At 51.4% G+C, this 16,207-nt stretch overlaps 4 protein-coding genes across 4 annotated transcripts; 2 read left to right on the top strand and 2 right to left on the bottom strand.

The window, feature by feature from the left end:
* Window positions 1-148: 148 nt before the first annotated feature.
* On the top strand, window positions 149-2,284 carry CTHT_0036060 (uncharacterized protein; the record flags this gene model as incomplete). The annotated part of the gene is made up of 1 exon (XM_006693972.1): window positions 149-2,284. One exon carries the CDS (start codon window positions 149-151, stop codon window positions 2,282-2,284), a length of 2,136 nt encoding a protein of 711 aa, XP_006694035.1.
* A 4,702-nt stretch (window positions 2,285-6,986) lies between these two features.
* On the bottom strand, window positions 6,987-8,415 carry CTHT_0036070 (putative integral membrane protein; the record flags this gene model as incomplete). The annotated part of the gene is made up of 6 exons (XM_006693973.1): window positions 6,987-7,384; window positions 7,444-7,517; window positions 7,580-7,953; window positions 8,019-8,077; window positions 8,142-8,178; window positions 8,242-8,415. The coding sequence occupies 6 exons, from the start codon at window positions 8,413-8,415 to the stop codon at window positions 6,987-6,989; spliced, it is 1,116 nt and encodes a 371-aa protein (XP_006694036.1).
* Window positions 8,416-11,174: 2,759 nt separating this feature from the next.
* CTHT_0036080 (uncharacterized protein) lies at window positions 11,175-13,213 on the bottom strand (the record flags this gene model as incomplete). The annotated part of the gene is made up of 5 exons (XM_006693974.1): window positions 11,175-11,287; window positions 11,453-11,713; window positions 11,790-12,049; window positions 12,144-12,964; window positions 13,031-13,213. 5 exons carry the CDS (start codon window positions 13,211-13,213, stop codon window positions 11,175-11,177), a joined length of 1,638 nt encoding a protein of 545 aa, XP_006694037.1.
* A 544-nt stretch (window positions 13,214-13,757) lies between these two features.
* Window positions 13,758-15,998, top strand: CTHT_0036090 (uncharacterized protein; the record flags this gene model as incomplete). The annotated part of the gene is made up of 8 exons (XM_006693975.1): window positions 13,758-13,857; window positions 14,139-14,569; window positions 14,661-14,950; window positions 15,035-15,096; window positions 15,181-15,259; window positions 15,324-15,433; window positions 15,502-15,720; window positions 15,793-15,998. The coding sequence occupies 8 exons, from the start codon at window positions 13,758-13,760 to the stop codon at window positions 15,996-15,998; spliced, it is 1,497 nt and encodes a 498-aa protein (XP_006694038.1).
* Between the last annotated feature and the right edge of the window lie 209 nt (window positions 15,999-16,207).

A 16,207-nucleotide genomic window follows, 5' to 3' on the forward strand; every position in this document is an offset into this window, starting at 1 on the left:
CACGATGCTTGGCGTCCATGCATTTCTCACCGCCCTGGCAGAATAAGCGCCCCGCTGAAATTTTGAAACGCGGATTCAACGAGGCGTCTTCGATCAGTATAGTGCAACAGCTCTGACAACCAGATACAACTTCTCACCAGGATTCACGATGCCAAAATCAAAGGCCAAGAGCGATAAGAAGGATGGCACAGCTTCACGCATCACTGATCCTCGGTTTGCCAACTTTGAGACCGATCCTCGCTACCAATTGCCATCAAAGAAAAAGCTAAAAACGAAACTCGACTCGCGCTTCTCCAAAGTCCTGAAGGATGAAGACTTCATTTCCACTGCAAAGGTTGATCGCTATGGACGAAAGTTGAAGTCTGACAGCAAGAAGAAAGCACTGCAGCGGCTGTACGAAGGCGAGGACGAGGATGACCTCCCGAAACTCGAAAGTGATGTTGAGGTCGACGATGACGACATTGTCCGTCGCGAGCTTGCCAAGGCGGACAAGAAGTACGACCCTGCTCGTGACGGAGGCTTTTCTTCTTCGGAGTCGGATTCAGACTCTTCTGACTCAGACTCCGAGTCTTCATCAGAGGTCGCAGAAGATGATGAAGAGGAAGAGACCCGCCCTGGCATTCGGCTGCGAAGAGACAAGGAGGTGGTCGAGGAAGGCGAAGTAACACGTCGCTTTGCGGTTGTCAACATGGATTGGGACCACATCAAGTCAGTTGACTTAATGGCTTTGTTTACCAGCTTTCTGCCCCCTGGCGGTCGCATAGAAAAGGTTTCTATTTATCCAAGTGAGTTCGGCAAGGAACGGATGCAGCGCGAGGATCTTGAAGGTCCCCCAAAAGAAATCTTCAAGAAGAGCAAAGCTTCAGACGACTCCAGTTCCAGTGATTCTGATTCCGACAGCGATTCCAGTTCATCCACCGATGAAGATTCGGATGAGGAGGTGAAAAAAGAATTGTTGAAGGAAGGTGACGACCAAGACTTTGACAGTGATGCGCTGAGAGCCTACCAGCTCGAACGGCTACGGTATTACTACGCAGTAGTTGTCTGTTCCGACAAAGATACAGCGCATAAACTTTACGAAGCTACTGACGGCACTGAATATCTCTCCTCCTCCAACTTCCTTGACCTTCGGTTTATTCCCGACGATGTTACTTTCGATGACGAGCCGAGAGATGAGTGCGATAGTGTGCCTGCAGGATACAAGCCGATTGAGTTCGTCACTGATGCTCTCCAGCATTCCAAGGTCAAGTTAACTTGGGATATGCATCCAGAAGAGTTGGCGCGGAAAGAAACCATTCGGAAAGCTTTCACTGGCAGCAGAGCGGATCTTGCTGAAAACGACCTCCGGGCATATCTGGCTAGCGACACCGACAGTGACGATGAGGACATCGGCCCTTCTGCGGATGGCAAGGATAACGAGGAGGCTAAGCTTAGTAAAAAAGAACTTGCGAGAAGGAAGCTTCGAGCTGCACTTGGTCTCCCTGATGACCCTATCGAGTCGCTAAAGCCGTCAAAGGACGGCCCCGTTGGCGAGATGCAAATCACATTCACACCTGCCCTCTCCGAAAAACCACAGAAGGAAGACGTCGAAGAGACGACGATTGAAAAGTACAAGCGCAAAGAAAGGGAGCGGAAGGAGAAGAGGAAGCTCAAGGCTCTTGCTAAGAAGCAAGGCGTGGATCTCGAGACACTGCTCGAAGAAAAAAAGAAGGCCGAGGAGCCCGTTGAGGACCTTGGCTTCGATGACCCATTCTTTACCACTGAGCCCACATTACCCTCCAAATCCGCCCTGCGGAAGCAAGAAAAGCAGAAAAAGCGTGCAGCCAGGGAGAAGGAAGAGGCTGAAGATGCAACTCAAAGGGCACAGCTGGAGCTGCTCATGGCTGATGAAAACGGAGATGGAGCACATCTGGATCACTTCGATATGAAGGAAATCATGCGCGCTGAGAAGAAGGGCAAGAAGAAAAAGAAGGGCAAGAAGGGTGAAGAAGACCGGGGCGGTCTACAGGAAGACTTCAAAATGGATGTTGATGATCCTCGCTTCAAGGCAGTGTTTGAGAGCCATGAGTTTGCCATTGATCCGTCCAACCCTAAGTTCAAGGCAACAACAGGGATGAAGAAGCTGCTGGAAGAGGGTAGGAAGAAACGCAAGGCTGCTCCTGAAGACATTCCTGGTGTTGGCAAGGAAGACAGGAGCTCGAAGAAAGCCAAGCAGGATGATCTTAGCGAGCTTAGCAGCTTGGTGAATGCTGTCAAGAAAAAGGTGAAAGCAAACAAGGTGTAGATAGTAGTTAGCTTGTAGTAATATATCAGGCTGATACCCCTGAATATATAGACAATAGGAGAAACAGTTTCCCGAATGCCGTCCTACAAGACCAAGGCTACCAAGCAAATCCCGCGACGCGACATGACGCGACCCGATGCGCTTCAATTCCGCGCTCTCACGTGCTCGAGTGCGACAGCTGGTTAGACAGTTGTCAAGCTTTCTGCCAGCTGTCGACGCTATCGATCCACGCCACAAAATACCTGTCCCACAGATTTTCTGGGAGCACAAATTCGAAACCTGTTGCCGTTCTCCCACCGCCCGTTGTCAGCTGTCACCAGCATTGTTGTCCTTGAAAACTGCGCTGGCGTGGCCCCAAGGTTATGGATGCCATCTTGCGTCGCATCATGTATTGATATTCTATGCAGGTTAGTACTCTCTCAAGCCGCGCGCAACCCAATTTCACCGCCTCATGTGATGAGACTTTCAAACTACTTCCATGGCTATGATCAATTTCACCATGATTACACCAGTCCACCTTTTCTGATTGGCAATTTCTCCTTGCGACTCAACCGAACATAATTGTGAACTATGCGCTGACATCAAACATTCTGTAGCTTTCTTGAATCTGCTTGTTTGACGCAGTTGACTGTGTCGTTCCTGGGCAGCGATTTGATAGGCAACTTGAGACGAAGATAGCGTCGAAATTGCCTTTTGGCGTGTTGCCATTCACCTGAGGCCTCAAGCAATGTCTTACCTCGGTCAGCCAAAACTCTTATACATCTTGCGGAATAGGTTCCTAGCGTAGCCTTCGAGAATCCCCAATTTCATTTTCGATGTTATTGCTGGGTTTCTCCCTAAGTTCTCTATATGTATCGACTCTCCTTTGATAAGTATCTGTTTCAGTGTCTCGCCGTGCAAACCAATTGAATGGCCAAAAGCAGTTGCTGCTACCTTTGCAGAATCATCGAAGGCGGAGCGGTATTCTCGGTCTCCCTCAACATCTATTGAGTGTCCTCGATCATCCTTGTCCCGACCTTGCTTCGTTGTCTTCCTCCCCACAGATGCCTTGTTATTGCTTCTCGAGCACTTCGCCGCTCTGTTCTTCCTTGATGAATACCCTTAGTTTCGGGTTGTGGTGTCGGAACCTTTGAGATCTTTTGTTGTCTACCCTGCTGGCGTCGTGTCCTCTTCGTGCTTGACGGAGCAGGAATAGAAGCCGAGCTAGCGGCTTGTGCCGCGGCCAGTAGAGCAGTCTGACGAACAGCTATGTGCGCGCTGCGACGAAGTGGCTGCGGCTTTGGCACCACTTGGGACTCCTCAGCCGTTGCCTGGTTCTCGGGCGCGTTGCTAGACCCGTTGAGCACTGACAGGTCGTTCGTCTTGGCGATTATGTCCCGAGGAGCGGCGCTGCCGCCAAAAGCCCTCAAGCGCTTTGACGGCCGTTCTTCATCTTCATCGCTCTCGCGACGGGTTTAAGTGCCTTGTTCCCTGTCTTGATAGGCTCTCTTATGATACTGGTTACAGAAGATTGAAGGCCCTTGTTGGAGGATGGGGTGACAATTCCACAACCTCTTAAGATGGGTTCGAAGGTAGTGGCCAGGTTGTAGAACCTGACAGATCGGGGTCCTCACACAGCAGAGTATGTATGCCTACCCTGCCATTCAGATTATCATCGACCAAGTTCAGGATTATTGTCAACCAAGGTCAGGATTATCGTCGAGGGTAGAGGTGGCTTCCTCATTGGTCCTCACTGCTCCTGTGCGGCTGCTAGTCCACATATGGTCACTTGTCGATGCTATCTCTCCGCTTTGTACTCTGCTGCTGTTTTATAATTCCCTGTTCTTTAGTCCTTCCGAGCCCTTGACTTCCGCCTCAATCTATGGAATCGAAGGCCCATTGAAGAATGATTTTATGCGCTATGACATGCCCCAAATTGCGCTGATATTCCTGCGCTACTTTCCCGAGCTTTCTGGTCAGCCTGTGACGCTCCTTACGCCACTTTCCATCTCTTCTCTTCAATTTTATTGTAGACCTTCTTGAGCATCTGCAAACGTCGTTTTGTGCTCCAACGACTTAGCTCCGGATTAGTTTGGTCATATTGTGACTTTTCCGGGATCTTTTGGCAGCGGCCTTGCCTCTTTCCATACATACGGGGCGCTCTCTTCCTGATGTGCAGCCCCCAACTCAATTCGTGGACCTGACAAGTATCACTCGATCTGTCAGGGTTCAAGAGCATTGCTCTTTAGGAGCTTCTTCCAGGTCTCGTCGCGGATCAACCCAGCGCCGAGATGTTGATCTGTACCGAGGGATATGAGGAAGTGTCCAAGAAGAACCAAGGACCTCAGCATAAAAGTCAAGGTAGATATCAAGCCAAAGACGTCAGGAGAGCGACATCTGCTATCCATCAGAAATGACAGAAAGAGTTCAGTCATGGATGGCGGCGCAATTGACCTGGAATGAGGTCAATTCGAGATTGCAGAAATGGATTGAGCGCGGACAACAGCGTGAGAGACCTGCTCCACTTATTCTGCCAAGTTTGTCGCATACCCAGCCCTTTCCGAGCGTTTATGATCTTCGAGCAGACAAAAGATGGTTCTACTATCTCCACACCGTGAACAGTTGCCGATTGGTGCCCAGTGGAGCTGGTAGCAGATGTCTCTAGTCATCCGGAGAAGTACCAGGTCAGGCTTTTATGCTGGAAGAGGTTTCTCAACGACGGGCACGTATTCTGGCAAGTGTTTGAGGAACAGCATCGCCGATGGCAGGACTTCCGGATCTGGCAGATTAACCACCAGGGCCTCTTTGATGAGGAAGCAGAGTTTGCTTCCCGCGTTGAATTTTTGCGGGAGCTATGTCTCCAACAGGAGAATAAGTCCACTGTAGAAAGCGTCGACGATGAGGAGGGGTGGATTCGGGAGTAGTGGCTGCAGGATCGTCTATGGAAGAAAGAGACTAAGAGAAATCCACAGCGATGGCCCGGAAATATTTTCGAGATATGTCGAGCCAGCCAAAGAGTGCCTAACCTGGCATGGGCTCGGTCAACCATTAGAATTGCAACCAGATTCGGCAAAGCAGGATGCGTTGACAGCAAGGATCGAGTATATCAACTATGAATGCTGGTGGCGTGACAGGCATAGGTCCCGCGTTGAGGAGCTCCCGTTGACGGATGTTAGCTGGATGGTTGTCGAGCTCTGCATCGTTGACGGAGGAAGTGTTTTCCATTGACGGCTTCCTTGCCGCCTTAAGCTGATTCGGTGATGCCATGTTCTCCGTTAAGTATGGGCTCAAGATCTCTGAATGTTTAATCTTTTACTATTGATGTTCTAGCGTTCCCTACTACGGCACTGTATGCGCATGCTCTTGGAAGAAGAGCTTTTTAAGCAAAGCTGGGGTCTTCCGTCCATGAACCTTACATCGCAGTCCACCACCGAATCTCATTCCACATTTGTGATTTACCTTTGAGGCTAGTCTTCGAAAATTAGCCAATACCACCAAATATATAGCGCGGATTGTATGGCAGCAACATGGATTTCATTGCTCGTCTCTACCCCTACTCCGATAACGGAAAGAACGGCGACGTGAGTAAAGCAATCCAAGACGAAAGAAATCTGTTGCGCTACGTTAAAGTATCTAAGCATACAAGCACTTCACCAAAGGATCTCCAACCTATGCCATTTGGTCGAACTGATGATGAACTTATCAACCATGGACCCCGACCACAAACAAACCGACTGCCAGCGCCTGCGTCGTTCAGACGCTGGGACTCAATCTGGAAAATAAGACAGTCAGCAGCAGCTCGAGTGCCGCCGCTATTTTGCCGACCATCGCTTCCCGCTTCTCCTTTGATGACGAGGACTAAACGACAGTTGTCATATGGACACGGCAGTCCAAGGAAAGGGATGTCCCAGACTGTTAACACAAGGGACACCAGAGACAGGATAATTGTGAGCCGCATAAATACGCGGTTGATCCCGGAAGATGTCTAGAGCCGGATGACCGAAGAGAATGAGCCATATGGCCGAGGTATGATGAGGATTCTATAAAGGAAGCTGCCCGGTCCTGATAGACTTCCCTTGGTTCCTCCTCTCCCTGACACAAGGACACTGAGGACCAAAAAAGATTATTACACGTAGTAATTGACTTCGCTGTGCACCCCACATCGTCAGTGGCCATCATCTAACCCATTTGACCTATTGTCGATCCCTGCTTGCATCAGACCAAGTCACCCGTTACAACGGACTATTGCGTCTCCCCCTGGGCTCTGGACTGCAAGGTGTCTTGAGCAATCTCACGTCATCCAAACCTTTAAGGGGGAAACATCTGAGGGCGAAACACTGCACGATGTGCAGGCAAGAGTCCTAACTAGACACATCATCATTGAGAGTTAAAGCAAGCAATTAAAGCTAAGTGTCCCATCGACTGTGAGTGCAGCACAGTAGAGAGGTTTATCAAAATCTACCGTACTTTAGTCTATTTGCTAATATAAAATCCAGAACAAGCGCTTAGGATAGGTCGTTTAAGCATTTCATATCCAAAAAAAAAAACTGTATGATCCAATACCAAACCTCTTCCAGCTGCCAAGATCTTCCACAGATATTTCAAATGTGGCAAAAGACCAAAAATTTCCTCCAAATGCCGTAAAACATGGTAGATGCAAATGTGCTTAGGGTTCTTTGGCTTTAGTTTTTTTTTTTTTTTTTTTTGCTTGTCTCTGATAGTTTCATACAGGGCTCTGATTAGATTTTGGATTGTTGCCGCCGGCACTAATGGTTGTGTAATTGGTAGGTCCAAAATTCTGCTTATCGATCAAGTCTTTTTCGGAACCAGTGTCGTCGATGGCATAGGACTTCATCTCGATAGATTGCTGGACATGAATAGCCATCCGATCGCCAGCTTCATAGTCCAGATCGTCATTTCTAGTCGCATGAGAACGTAGCACGCGGCTGCCAGGACCACTTCCAGTGACGGCACCAGTGGCCCCAGAATGCGAGTCCGATCCGCTGTAGTGCTTCTTCAAGATATAGCGGGTAATAAGTGCCTGTAGAGCAGGCAGAGAAAGGAAGATAATGGCAACGTTAATGTCAAGGTGAGACCAAAGTGCAATGTTAACGCCAGTGACTATGGGGACTGTTAGAATCCCTTGCTGATTGCAGCTTTCGATTACGATGAAGACTTACTTGGTTGATCCACCTCTGGCCCCGTCACATTTTCATGGAGTGCCTTGAGACGGATAATTGACACAATAGTGACGCTGGTAGGGTAAGGACTGTCAGCAACAAGACTAAGCAGTTGTGAGGGATGGTCCCGACATACAAAGCTCCGCAAGAGAAGATAGAAGCGAGGACCAAACGTTGCTTCTTTGGGATCTGAAGCTTCAAAACGAAATAAAGTGGGACGGCGATGAGAAGCAAGTCATTCAGGATGTTCAGGGCAGAAATTGTGTAGTGAAGAACGTCACGATCCATGCAGGTTCCGGGTACGAAGACGTCCCAAGCCTTCTTCACTGGGCTGCAGTAGAAAAGGCAGCCCAAAACGGTGTACATGCCGCATAGCAGGATCCATGCAAACATGATTTTGATCTTGAGTTGGTTTTTCGGCGTGTTGAAAAGACGATAGAGCTGAGTCGCAACAGAGAGTTTATACAGAGTCTGCGAGAGATTGTACAACGGGATCGTCGCATAGAGCGCCTGGTAACCACAATCACAGTTTAGCCATGGCGACAAACGTTCAAACACACTTTGGAAGAACTTACAGCCAGAAACTGAATCAACGTGGCCGGGTTGACAGGCTTTCCTAAACCCCATTTGATTTCTGTCGAAACTAGTCAGCCACTAGCTCTGCGAGATAATCAATGAGGACAAGAGGGGATACACACGGTACATCTCTGCGATTAAGAAGCCGATAGATGCGACCTAAGAGCCAGAGTTAGCGTGATACGATAGCGAGGATCTCGAGCGAAGAAGTCCATGACTAACCATAGCGCCGGCCATAAGCCAGTCATCTGGTCCTATCCGCTTGATAACATATCCTCTGGTGAATAAACGCAGGACAACAATGATAAATGCCAGAATTGTCCAAAAGAACGAGTTGACAACGAGCGCGTGGTTGCGCTCAACCACCTCCATCCCCCCAATATACCACACTGCCATCTTGCCGGTTTTTTTTTCTCTCTCTCTGATGCTGTTTACGTCCGGGAACGGTTGACGACGAGCCGCAGTCGATTGAAAAGAAGACAACACGTGAAACCGCTGACACTAATGCCCAGCACTCAAATGTCAACAGACAAAGCCCGAGCCCTTTATGATATGTCCTCCGCGATCATGATCGTGGAAAAGCACTCCCTTTACAATGCCTGGTCACGTCTGCAGGTGACGAATGGGTTGCAGTCTCATGTTTTTCCCATACTTCTGCTGCTGATAGAGAGAAAGAAAAAGTAAAATTATCCTGCAGCATTGAAAAACAAGGTTACCCGGACGCTCGGGAGAGACCCGGCACAGAGGTCAGCAAGGGTCGAGAGGCGAGGGGCAAAGGATGTCGCAACCCCTGAGCTGCGGCATGGGACTTGCGAGAAGAAAATTGGCTGCTGTATCGTGACAGCGCTTGAGTGGGAGCGGAAACAAGAGCTGAACCCCAGTTGGCTGTCACTCCGAAATGGAGCTGCTATGCAAGGTGTTTATTCCTACGGATTACACATTCCGCAGTTCATATCTACTGACTCTTCTACCGGACGGAGTTTAGGGCTCAGGGGGATTCTTGCCACTCATAAGACCTATGAGCGGGATACACGCCACGATCCAAAGAGCGATTCCAGCGCTTCTAGCGTGCGCAGAGAATCTGGAGAAACTCCAGATGATCAGCAATGATCTTTTATCAACGAGATTTCTCAGATACAAGCTGCTCCATACTGAACATGGGTTTGGAGACTCGTGGGGGCTGGCCTGGGGATCACTGGAGACTGGAGCGGGCGTGGTGTAAGCAACTCAGGTGTGATGGAGATGGTCCGGAACTGACGCCTCCCTTAGGCCTTGGCATTTACTTGGCAATAAGATGAGCTTATCGAGGTGCGATTGGTGTAGTGCATCCCTGTCAGACACCTTCTTGGCCCGCCAGCCAGCAGCTGGTTTTCTTTTTTTTTCCTCAGCCCGACAGGCTCAGTCGTTCGGCAATCGAGTCCTCCGCGGAACATCCGTCCATGGAGCTAAGCTGGGGTGTGCGCCGCGGGTTTGTGCCGCGGATGCGCCAAGGATGAGCTAACCTACTGCTGTATAGCGTAGTGATCTTGTCCAACAAACCGCAGTGCGTCACAGTCCTCAGCCAAACAACGGGCGCGGTGAGATCCAATGCGGTGCAGCCCTTGGTCGATATGGGTCCTGTGGCACCCGCGGCACCATCCTAGCGTCCGATCAGAACGGTACGCTAAGCCCACGGCAGTGTCACCGTAGCGCGACCCCACCAGGAAGCAGCACGCTGGTGGCAGGCAACGCTACAACGTCCACTGGATTTCGCAGTCACAGTTTCGAGCTGGAGGGCGCCCCACGGAATCGCGGGGGCTGTCGTCGACAAGATCCAGGCCTCAAGGGTTCCAGGATTCCAGACTCTCAGAGGCCAAGTGAACTGCCCAGGGCTGCTCAGCAGTGCCGCTGTGACCTAACATGGAGAAAAAAAATTTGAAATCGCCCTCTGGGCCCTGCTGTTGAATAGACCAGGCTTTTCAGCTCGCTACCAAAAGTCGTCGTTTCCCATCTCAGCAAAATAAAACGACGTGACGAGTCTCGCGGTCGGTTCCAGATTTCGGAAAGTTTTTCGGCAGTTGAATCAATTAGAATTGGCAGACCAAGCACTTGGGATCTGGACCCGGTGCTCTGGTGCTCTGGACTGCTAACTGCACTGCTGCAGTTGATTGTGACACATCCATTGCTTCGTGCCATCTGCCTTTGCCATCTCAGCCTTGCTAATTGAATTTCACTTGCACAGTCACACACCAGATCCCATTTTGAAATTCAGGCACTTCAGGAACCAGGCACCACCAACCATGCTCATCCCGCGCCGCAGCAGCCTCTGCATAGATAACTTCATCTTCTCGACCCAGTAAACAACGCAAGCCACAAATTGCAGTCACAGGCCCCACGAAAACAACTTGCTGCTGGCACATTGCGACAAGCAGTTGGTACGCATCAGCAGCGTTGCAGTGCTTTGAAAATGCCGCACCTCCATGATGTCTCTGCAGCCGTGTCGTAGCACAACTGGACAGCAGCGGCAACTCCCGTCCCAACAAGGGCAGTGAGGCTTGATTCCGACTGTCCGATCCATGGTTGAAGACCAAACATGCTGCACAAGATTGAAGATGCGGTCTGAACCAGGCAATGGACTTTTTTAAAGGAGGGGGGGGGGGACTTTGCTCGTCGGCGTATCAGGCAGCGTGGGGGTTGCTCCGGCTGTCTGAAATGAAAGTAAGCGAGACGGCGAGACCCTGCTGAAGAATCTGGAAGTTTGGATGTGGCTGAGAACCTCAGACCTCGAGGCTTCTCGCTTATCCTTGACAAAAAATGACGCCAAGACGATTGGTATCAAGGTAGGATGCCGGAGAGACGAGATACTGCAAAGACCTCACCGCTTTTGTTTGAAAGTACTGATGCATGCAAATCCCATCCATGTTGCAGGACATGGCATCCAGGACCCGGGCTTGCGTTTTCCTCTCTGCCGAAAGGCCAGGTCTGTTGAAGCGAGCCAATAAAGGAATTTGCGCTTGCTCTGTTGACCGCAGATACATTATGCCTCGATTGTACAAGCATTACACTAGGTATGTATATGGCTTTAAGCAACCGTATTATCTGACATCTACGCGACATATCAACTTGAGATTATCCTCATCACTAATGCACAGAATAAATCATTCCCAGGCCCAAATCTACGCCTTAGTCGACTGATTCTCCGAGGCAGAGTACAAGTCCTCCTCCTTCTCGACAGGGGCATCGATGTGGTTGTTGAAGTCTTTGGTGGAATCCAGCAGGAAAACGGCAACTAGTAAAGATCTTGTCAGTATTTCCGATCCTAATGTGTGGCTGGCTCTCCCGAGTCTCCCGAGTCCCCATTTTCATCTTTCCGGGGGGGGTGAATATTCCTCCAGGGGAGTTTACTTTGGGGCCCCAGATATCGCAATAACGGGGGTTCAGGGGGAATACTTACGGATAGCACCGAGAGCCACAAAAGCGGCAGCGGCACTCCAGACATTCCGGAAGCCCTTGGCATAGGTATCAAGGAGGGCACCAGCGCCAGCACCGATGATTTCAGGGTTAACTCCCTCAACAAGGCCTAGGGCAGTTTCGTTTTGAGAGGTTAGGGCTCCAATAAAATCGGGAACAGAAGCCTGAGGAAGACCGGCTTGGATAGCGGCCTTAGCAACGTTGGTGCCCAGGTGCTTCATAGCCTCGATGAAAATGGCATTATCTAGGGAAAATTCGAGTTAGTTGTCGAGGTTCAAGGCAGGGATGTCAGGGTCAAAAAGACTTCGGAATTCACTTACAGATGGCAATGCCAATGGTACCGCCAAGCGAGCGAACGCTGATCATCAGACCGCTAGCAATCGAGATGAGCTCGCCGGTAACGGCCAGTTGACCAGCGGCGACGAGAGTGACCAGGGTCATGCCGAGAGCCCAGCCCATCAGAACAGCATAACCCCAGACAGGGTCATTGGTGCTCTTGGTAGTTGTGGCCATGGCGACAAAGAAAGCGACGAAGATGAGGAAGGCCAAAACAGTGACCCAGCGAACCTTCTTCGTGATACTGCAGTATAGAGCAGTAACTGCAGACCCAACGATTCGTGGCAATGTAGGCAACGCTGAAGCGGACGCAGACCAGCAAAAAGTCATGCTCATACAGCACGTTGACCTGGAAAGCAAAGTAGATGTTGGCAGCGAAGAAGGCGATACCCTCGCAAGCAATGCAGACGAGAGAGATGGCGAAATTGCGGTTGATTTGGAAGAGCCCGTGGTGGAACATGCCATCCTTCTTGACGAAGGTCTCGTACGCCACAAGGATCAGGCCAAAGAAGAGACCGATGGCAAAGGTGGCAGAAGTGTGCGGGTCGGACCATGGGTACGGGTTCTGGGACCACGAAAGGCCCATGCAGAACAAGACCAGGCTGATCGCCAGCAGGATGTAGCCGATCCAGTCGAGGCGGGAGATCTTCTCCTTGAAGGTGAGGGTTGTTTCAAGAGGGCGAGGGAGAGGACGGTAGGCAAAAGAGCAGATGACGGCCGCGGCCGCGAAAATGGCAGTGGAGATGTAGTAGTGGTTGCGCCAGCCATTGGGGTTGTGGTTCCGGTTCAGGGCACCGCCAACGATCAGACCGGCAACGAGACCGATACCGTTGGCAATCATGACGGAACCCTGGGCCCAAGCACGCAAGCGGCGAGGCAGGACCTCGGACGGAACGGCATGAAGGAGAGGTTGAGCGCCAAAAGCCAGACCGACAACGGTGAAACCGGCAATAATCATGGACATGCTGGTAGCCCTCGAGACGATGAGGCAGCCAATGGCACCGAAGGCCGAGAGCACGACCAGGAACCACTTGCGGCCCCAGTAGTCAGCGGCCTGGGAGACGATGGGCCCGAGGACGACCGTGAGAATCGTGATGGGAGCGGTCAGCCATGTGACTTGATCTGTCCGACCAAAGTGTCCAGCGATGATTTGACCTTGCTATTTTTTGTCCCTTGGTCAGCTCTCTCTTGAACTCAGAGGTAAGTGAGAGGAACTAAGTCATACCGAGCCAGCGCCAACCAGGGCAAAGAGCTGGGCGACGTAGATCAAGTTGACGGCAACGACAGCGAGGAACGTCCGGGCATGGAGATGCGGCTGCGGCTCGTCATCGCTCCTGCTGTTGCTGCCCGAGGTGGACGAGGAGTCGGTGGGCTTTGGGGGCTTTTCTGTTTCCCCTGAGGAAGTCATCTTCAAGTTATCCGGAGAAGATGTATAGACAGCTGCTCTGGACGTGCGAGCTGGGCAAAAGCAACACCAGAAAGACAATGAGCCTGACCACAGGCGCCCGGAAGACGAGTTCTAGACTCCAAAAAAGAGATGAATCGTGTGACGGTCGTCTCGGGGTCTGACTGCCTTTTTGTCTCATTCCTCGCAGCTGCTGTGCAACTACATCGCCATACCGCGATGTTCCCATCCGGGAAACCAAGCGTCGGTTAAGTACATAGCGCATATGCACGTCGCGGTGTAGCACAGCATATGCCAGTCAGATTACCGCTCTGAGGCGCGAACAGGGGGTGCCACCAGGGGGTTGATTGGATGGTTTCCTCTTGCCCCTCGCCATCCCGGGTACCGGATCCACGGTTCCGGCTGCAACAACCAGCTCTTATCCCACTTTGACATCTTGCAGACGCTGCCCACCGTGCAATGCTGGAAGAGGAGCTATTAGCGCATCTATAGTGCGTCTGGAACGCCTTCGCGGAAACGATGAAGCCATCTTTCATCCCTGGACTCAATGTCCACTTCATGGCCAGCCCTCTCCCACCTCGTCCACCGCTTCGGGCATGACACGCCACCTCTGGACTCGGCTCCGGCTGGGTGGGAGCCGGGTGGAAGTAGGGTGGGAGCAGAGTGGTGGTATTCCTCAGCTCCCCTTTGTTAAGTAACTTGAGGCCAGCCGGGCTCCTCCGGTCCCAACCGGTCCCATCTTGTTCCCCTCATGCATCCTTGATTGCAACCCCCTCTGAGGGGCTGAGGTATCTCTTAAGACACATACATCTCTGGCAAGCTGGGGGGGGGGGAAGTCAGAGTTTCTCTCCCAAGCCCAAGCCACACCAATCTCACACACACGTTGTATTCTGTCCTTCGAGCTTCATATATATACATTTGCGCTCAGATACCCCCCTCCCCAAACAGATCGCCATGCTGAACGTTGCTATTGCTGGTTCTGGCATCAGTGGTCTGGCTGCTGCCATTTCTCTCCGCCGGAGCGGCCACAAGGTTACCATCTACGAAAGATCGTCCCTCAATAATGAAGTTGGTGCTGCTATCCACGTCCCGCCAAACGTTGGCCGCTTCCTCGTCCCCTGGGGGATGGACCCGGTAAAGGCACGCCTGGTAGAGTGCAAATACATGTCCTTTCACAACCCTTTTACGCTTGAGGAAGTAATCAAGCATGACCATTCCAATGACCCCGAGATGTTCGGTGCCCCTTTGCGAATGGCCCACCGCGTCGACCTGCACGAAGCCCTGAAGCAGTTGGCAACCGATCCGAATGGGCCCGGCATTCCGGCTCAGATCTTTGTCAGATCGGAGGTTATCGCCTATGTAAGTCTTGACTCCGACGATCCCTATCCCCAGAATCCCCACACGCCGATCCTCAGATCATGTGGGTACTAAACGTTTATGCTTGTTGAAGGATCCCGAGAAGCCATCCATGACTCTTGCCGACGGCACAGTTGTGGAGGCCGATCTGATCATTGCTGCCGACGGCGTCCACTCCATCGCTGCCAAAGCTATTACCGGCCAGCCGATGGTGCCTCAGCCGGCACAGACCAACAACTGCTGCTACCGCTTTCTGATTCCCACAGAGCTGCTCCGGAACAGTCCTGATACCAAATGGTTCCTCGAGGGCCATCCTAATGATGGCACTCGCATCTTTTCCGACATACCGGGTCGCAGACGCATCGTCACATATCCTTGCCGCAAGTATGCCGTTGTTCCCCCCGCTTTGCATATCTTGTCTAGACTCGTCCTCCCTTCTGGAGGATCGTCTTATTAACATTTCCACAGTAAGGAATTTATGAACTTCGTCGCAATATGCTACAACGAGAAGATGTCGGCCAAGGAGGAGGGTAGGTCGTTTTCCAAGCCAGCCTTGCAGAACCCTGCTTAGATCGGCGACGTTGCTAAGTTGCTTGGTGCTAACCCCTGTCTAGATTGGCACGCTTCGGTAGACAACTCCGAAGTTCTGGAGCAGTTCGCCGGGTTCCACGAGGGACTTTGCGCTGTCATCTCGTGAGTTTCCATTTCTGGAAATAGATCTGCACTAAGCCCGCTGACTAGACTAACACAAACACAGCAAAGCAACGGAGGTTAAGAGGTGGCCCCTCCTGTTCCGCCCCCCTATCGCGAAGTGGTGGAAGGCCAAGATGGCCGCTATCGGCGACGCTGCGCATCCTATGCTGCCGCGTACGTGCCAGACCCCTCGAAAGCCTTTCCAAACGGGTTATCATAAGACGACTGACACATTTGTTCAGACATGGCTCAAGGTGGTGCCCAGGGTATCGAAGACGGCTGCGCGATTGGCCTTGTCATGTACGGCGTCACAGACCCGTCCCAGATCCCCCAGCGGCTTGCCGTCTACCAGAAGGTGCGGTATAACCGGGCTTCATTCATCCAGATCGCCAGCAACTATGGCTTTGACGACCATGTGCAGTCGGAGCTGGCCAACTACCTGGAGGATCGTACGATGCCGAGTAAGTCTATTCTCTTTAACTCTTTCCTCCGAATGAGATTTCAAAGGGACATCGTGCTAATTCATCTTCTAGAGAGCGTAACGGACATGGTTCACGGCAACTACACCTACGATGTCGTGAAAAAGGTCATTACCGTCATGCGCGCCGACGTCGACCCCAACTATGAGCTGCCCCCTGATTTCTACGCCGCCGCCAAGTCGGCAGCGGCTGCCAACAGCAATGCTAACGGTCATGCTAATGGCAATGCCAATGGTCACGCCAACGGCAACGCCCATTAAGTGAAAGCTAGCCCTTGCAAGCGTGGTAGCGTGGCGCACGTTGGAGTTTTATCATTGGACGGAGAAGATATTTGCCCTCCTTGGAAGAAAACTTGGAGGTAGTTAGTGTAATCTGTATCAAGTAGTTGTGTAAGATTGTACGGAGGATTTTGGGCTCATGGTACATTTTTGGATATAATGGCTGAAGGAAGTGTAACCGCTTCACAGCA

The sequence above is a fragment of the Thermochaetoides thermophila genome (genome assembly GCF_000221225.1).
Source record: "Thermochaetoides thermophila DSM 1495 unplaced genomic scaffold scf7180000011816, whole genome shotgun sequence".
Taxonomy (NCBI): Eukaryota; Fungi; Ascomycota; class Sordariomycetes; order Sordariales; family Chaetomiaceae; genus Thermochaetoides; species Thermochaetoides thermophila.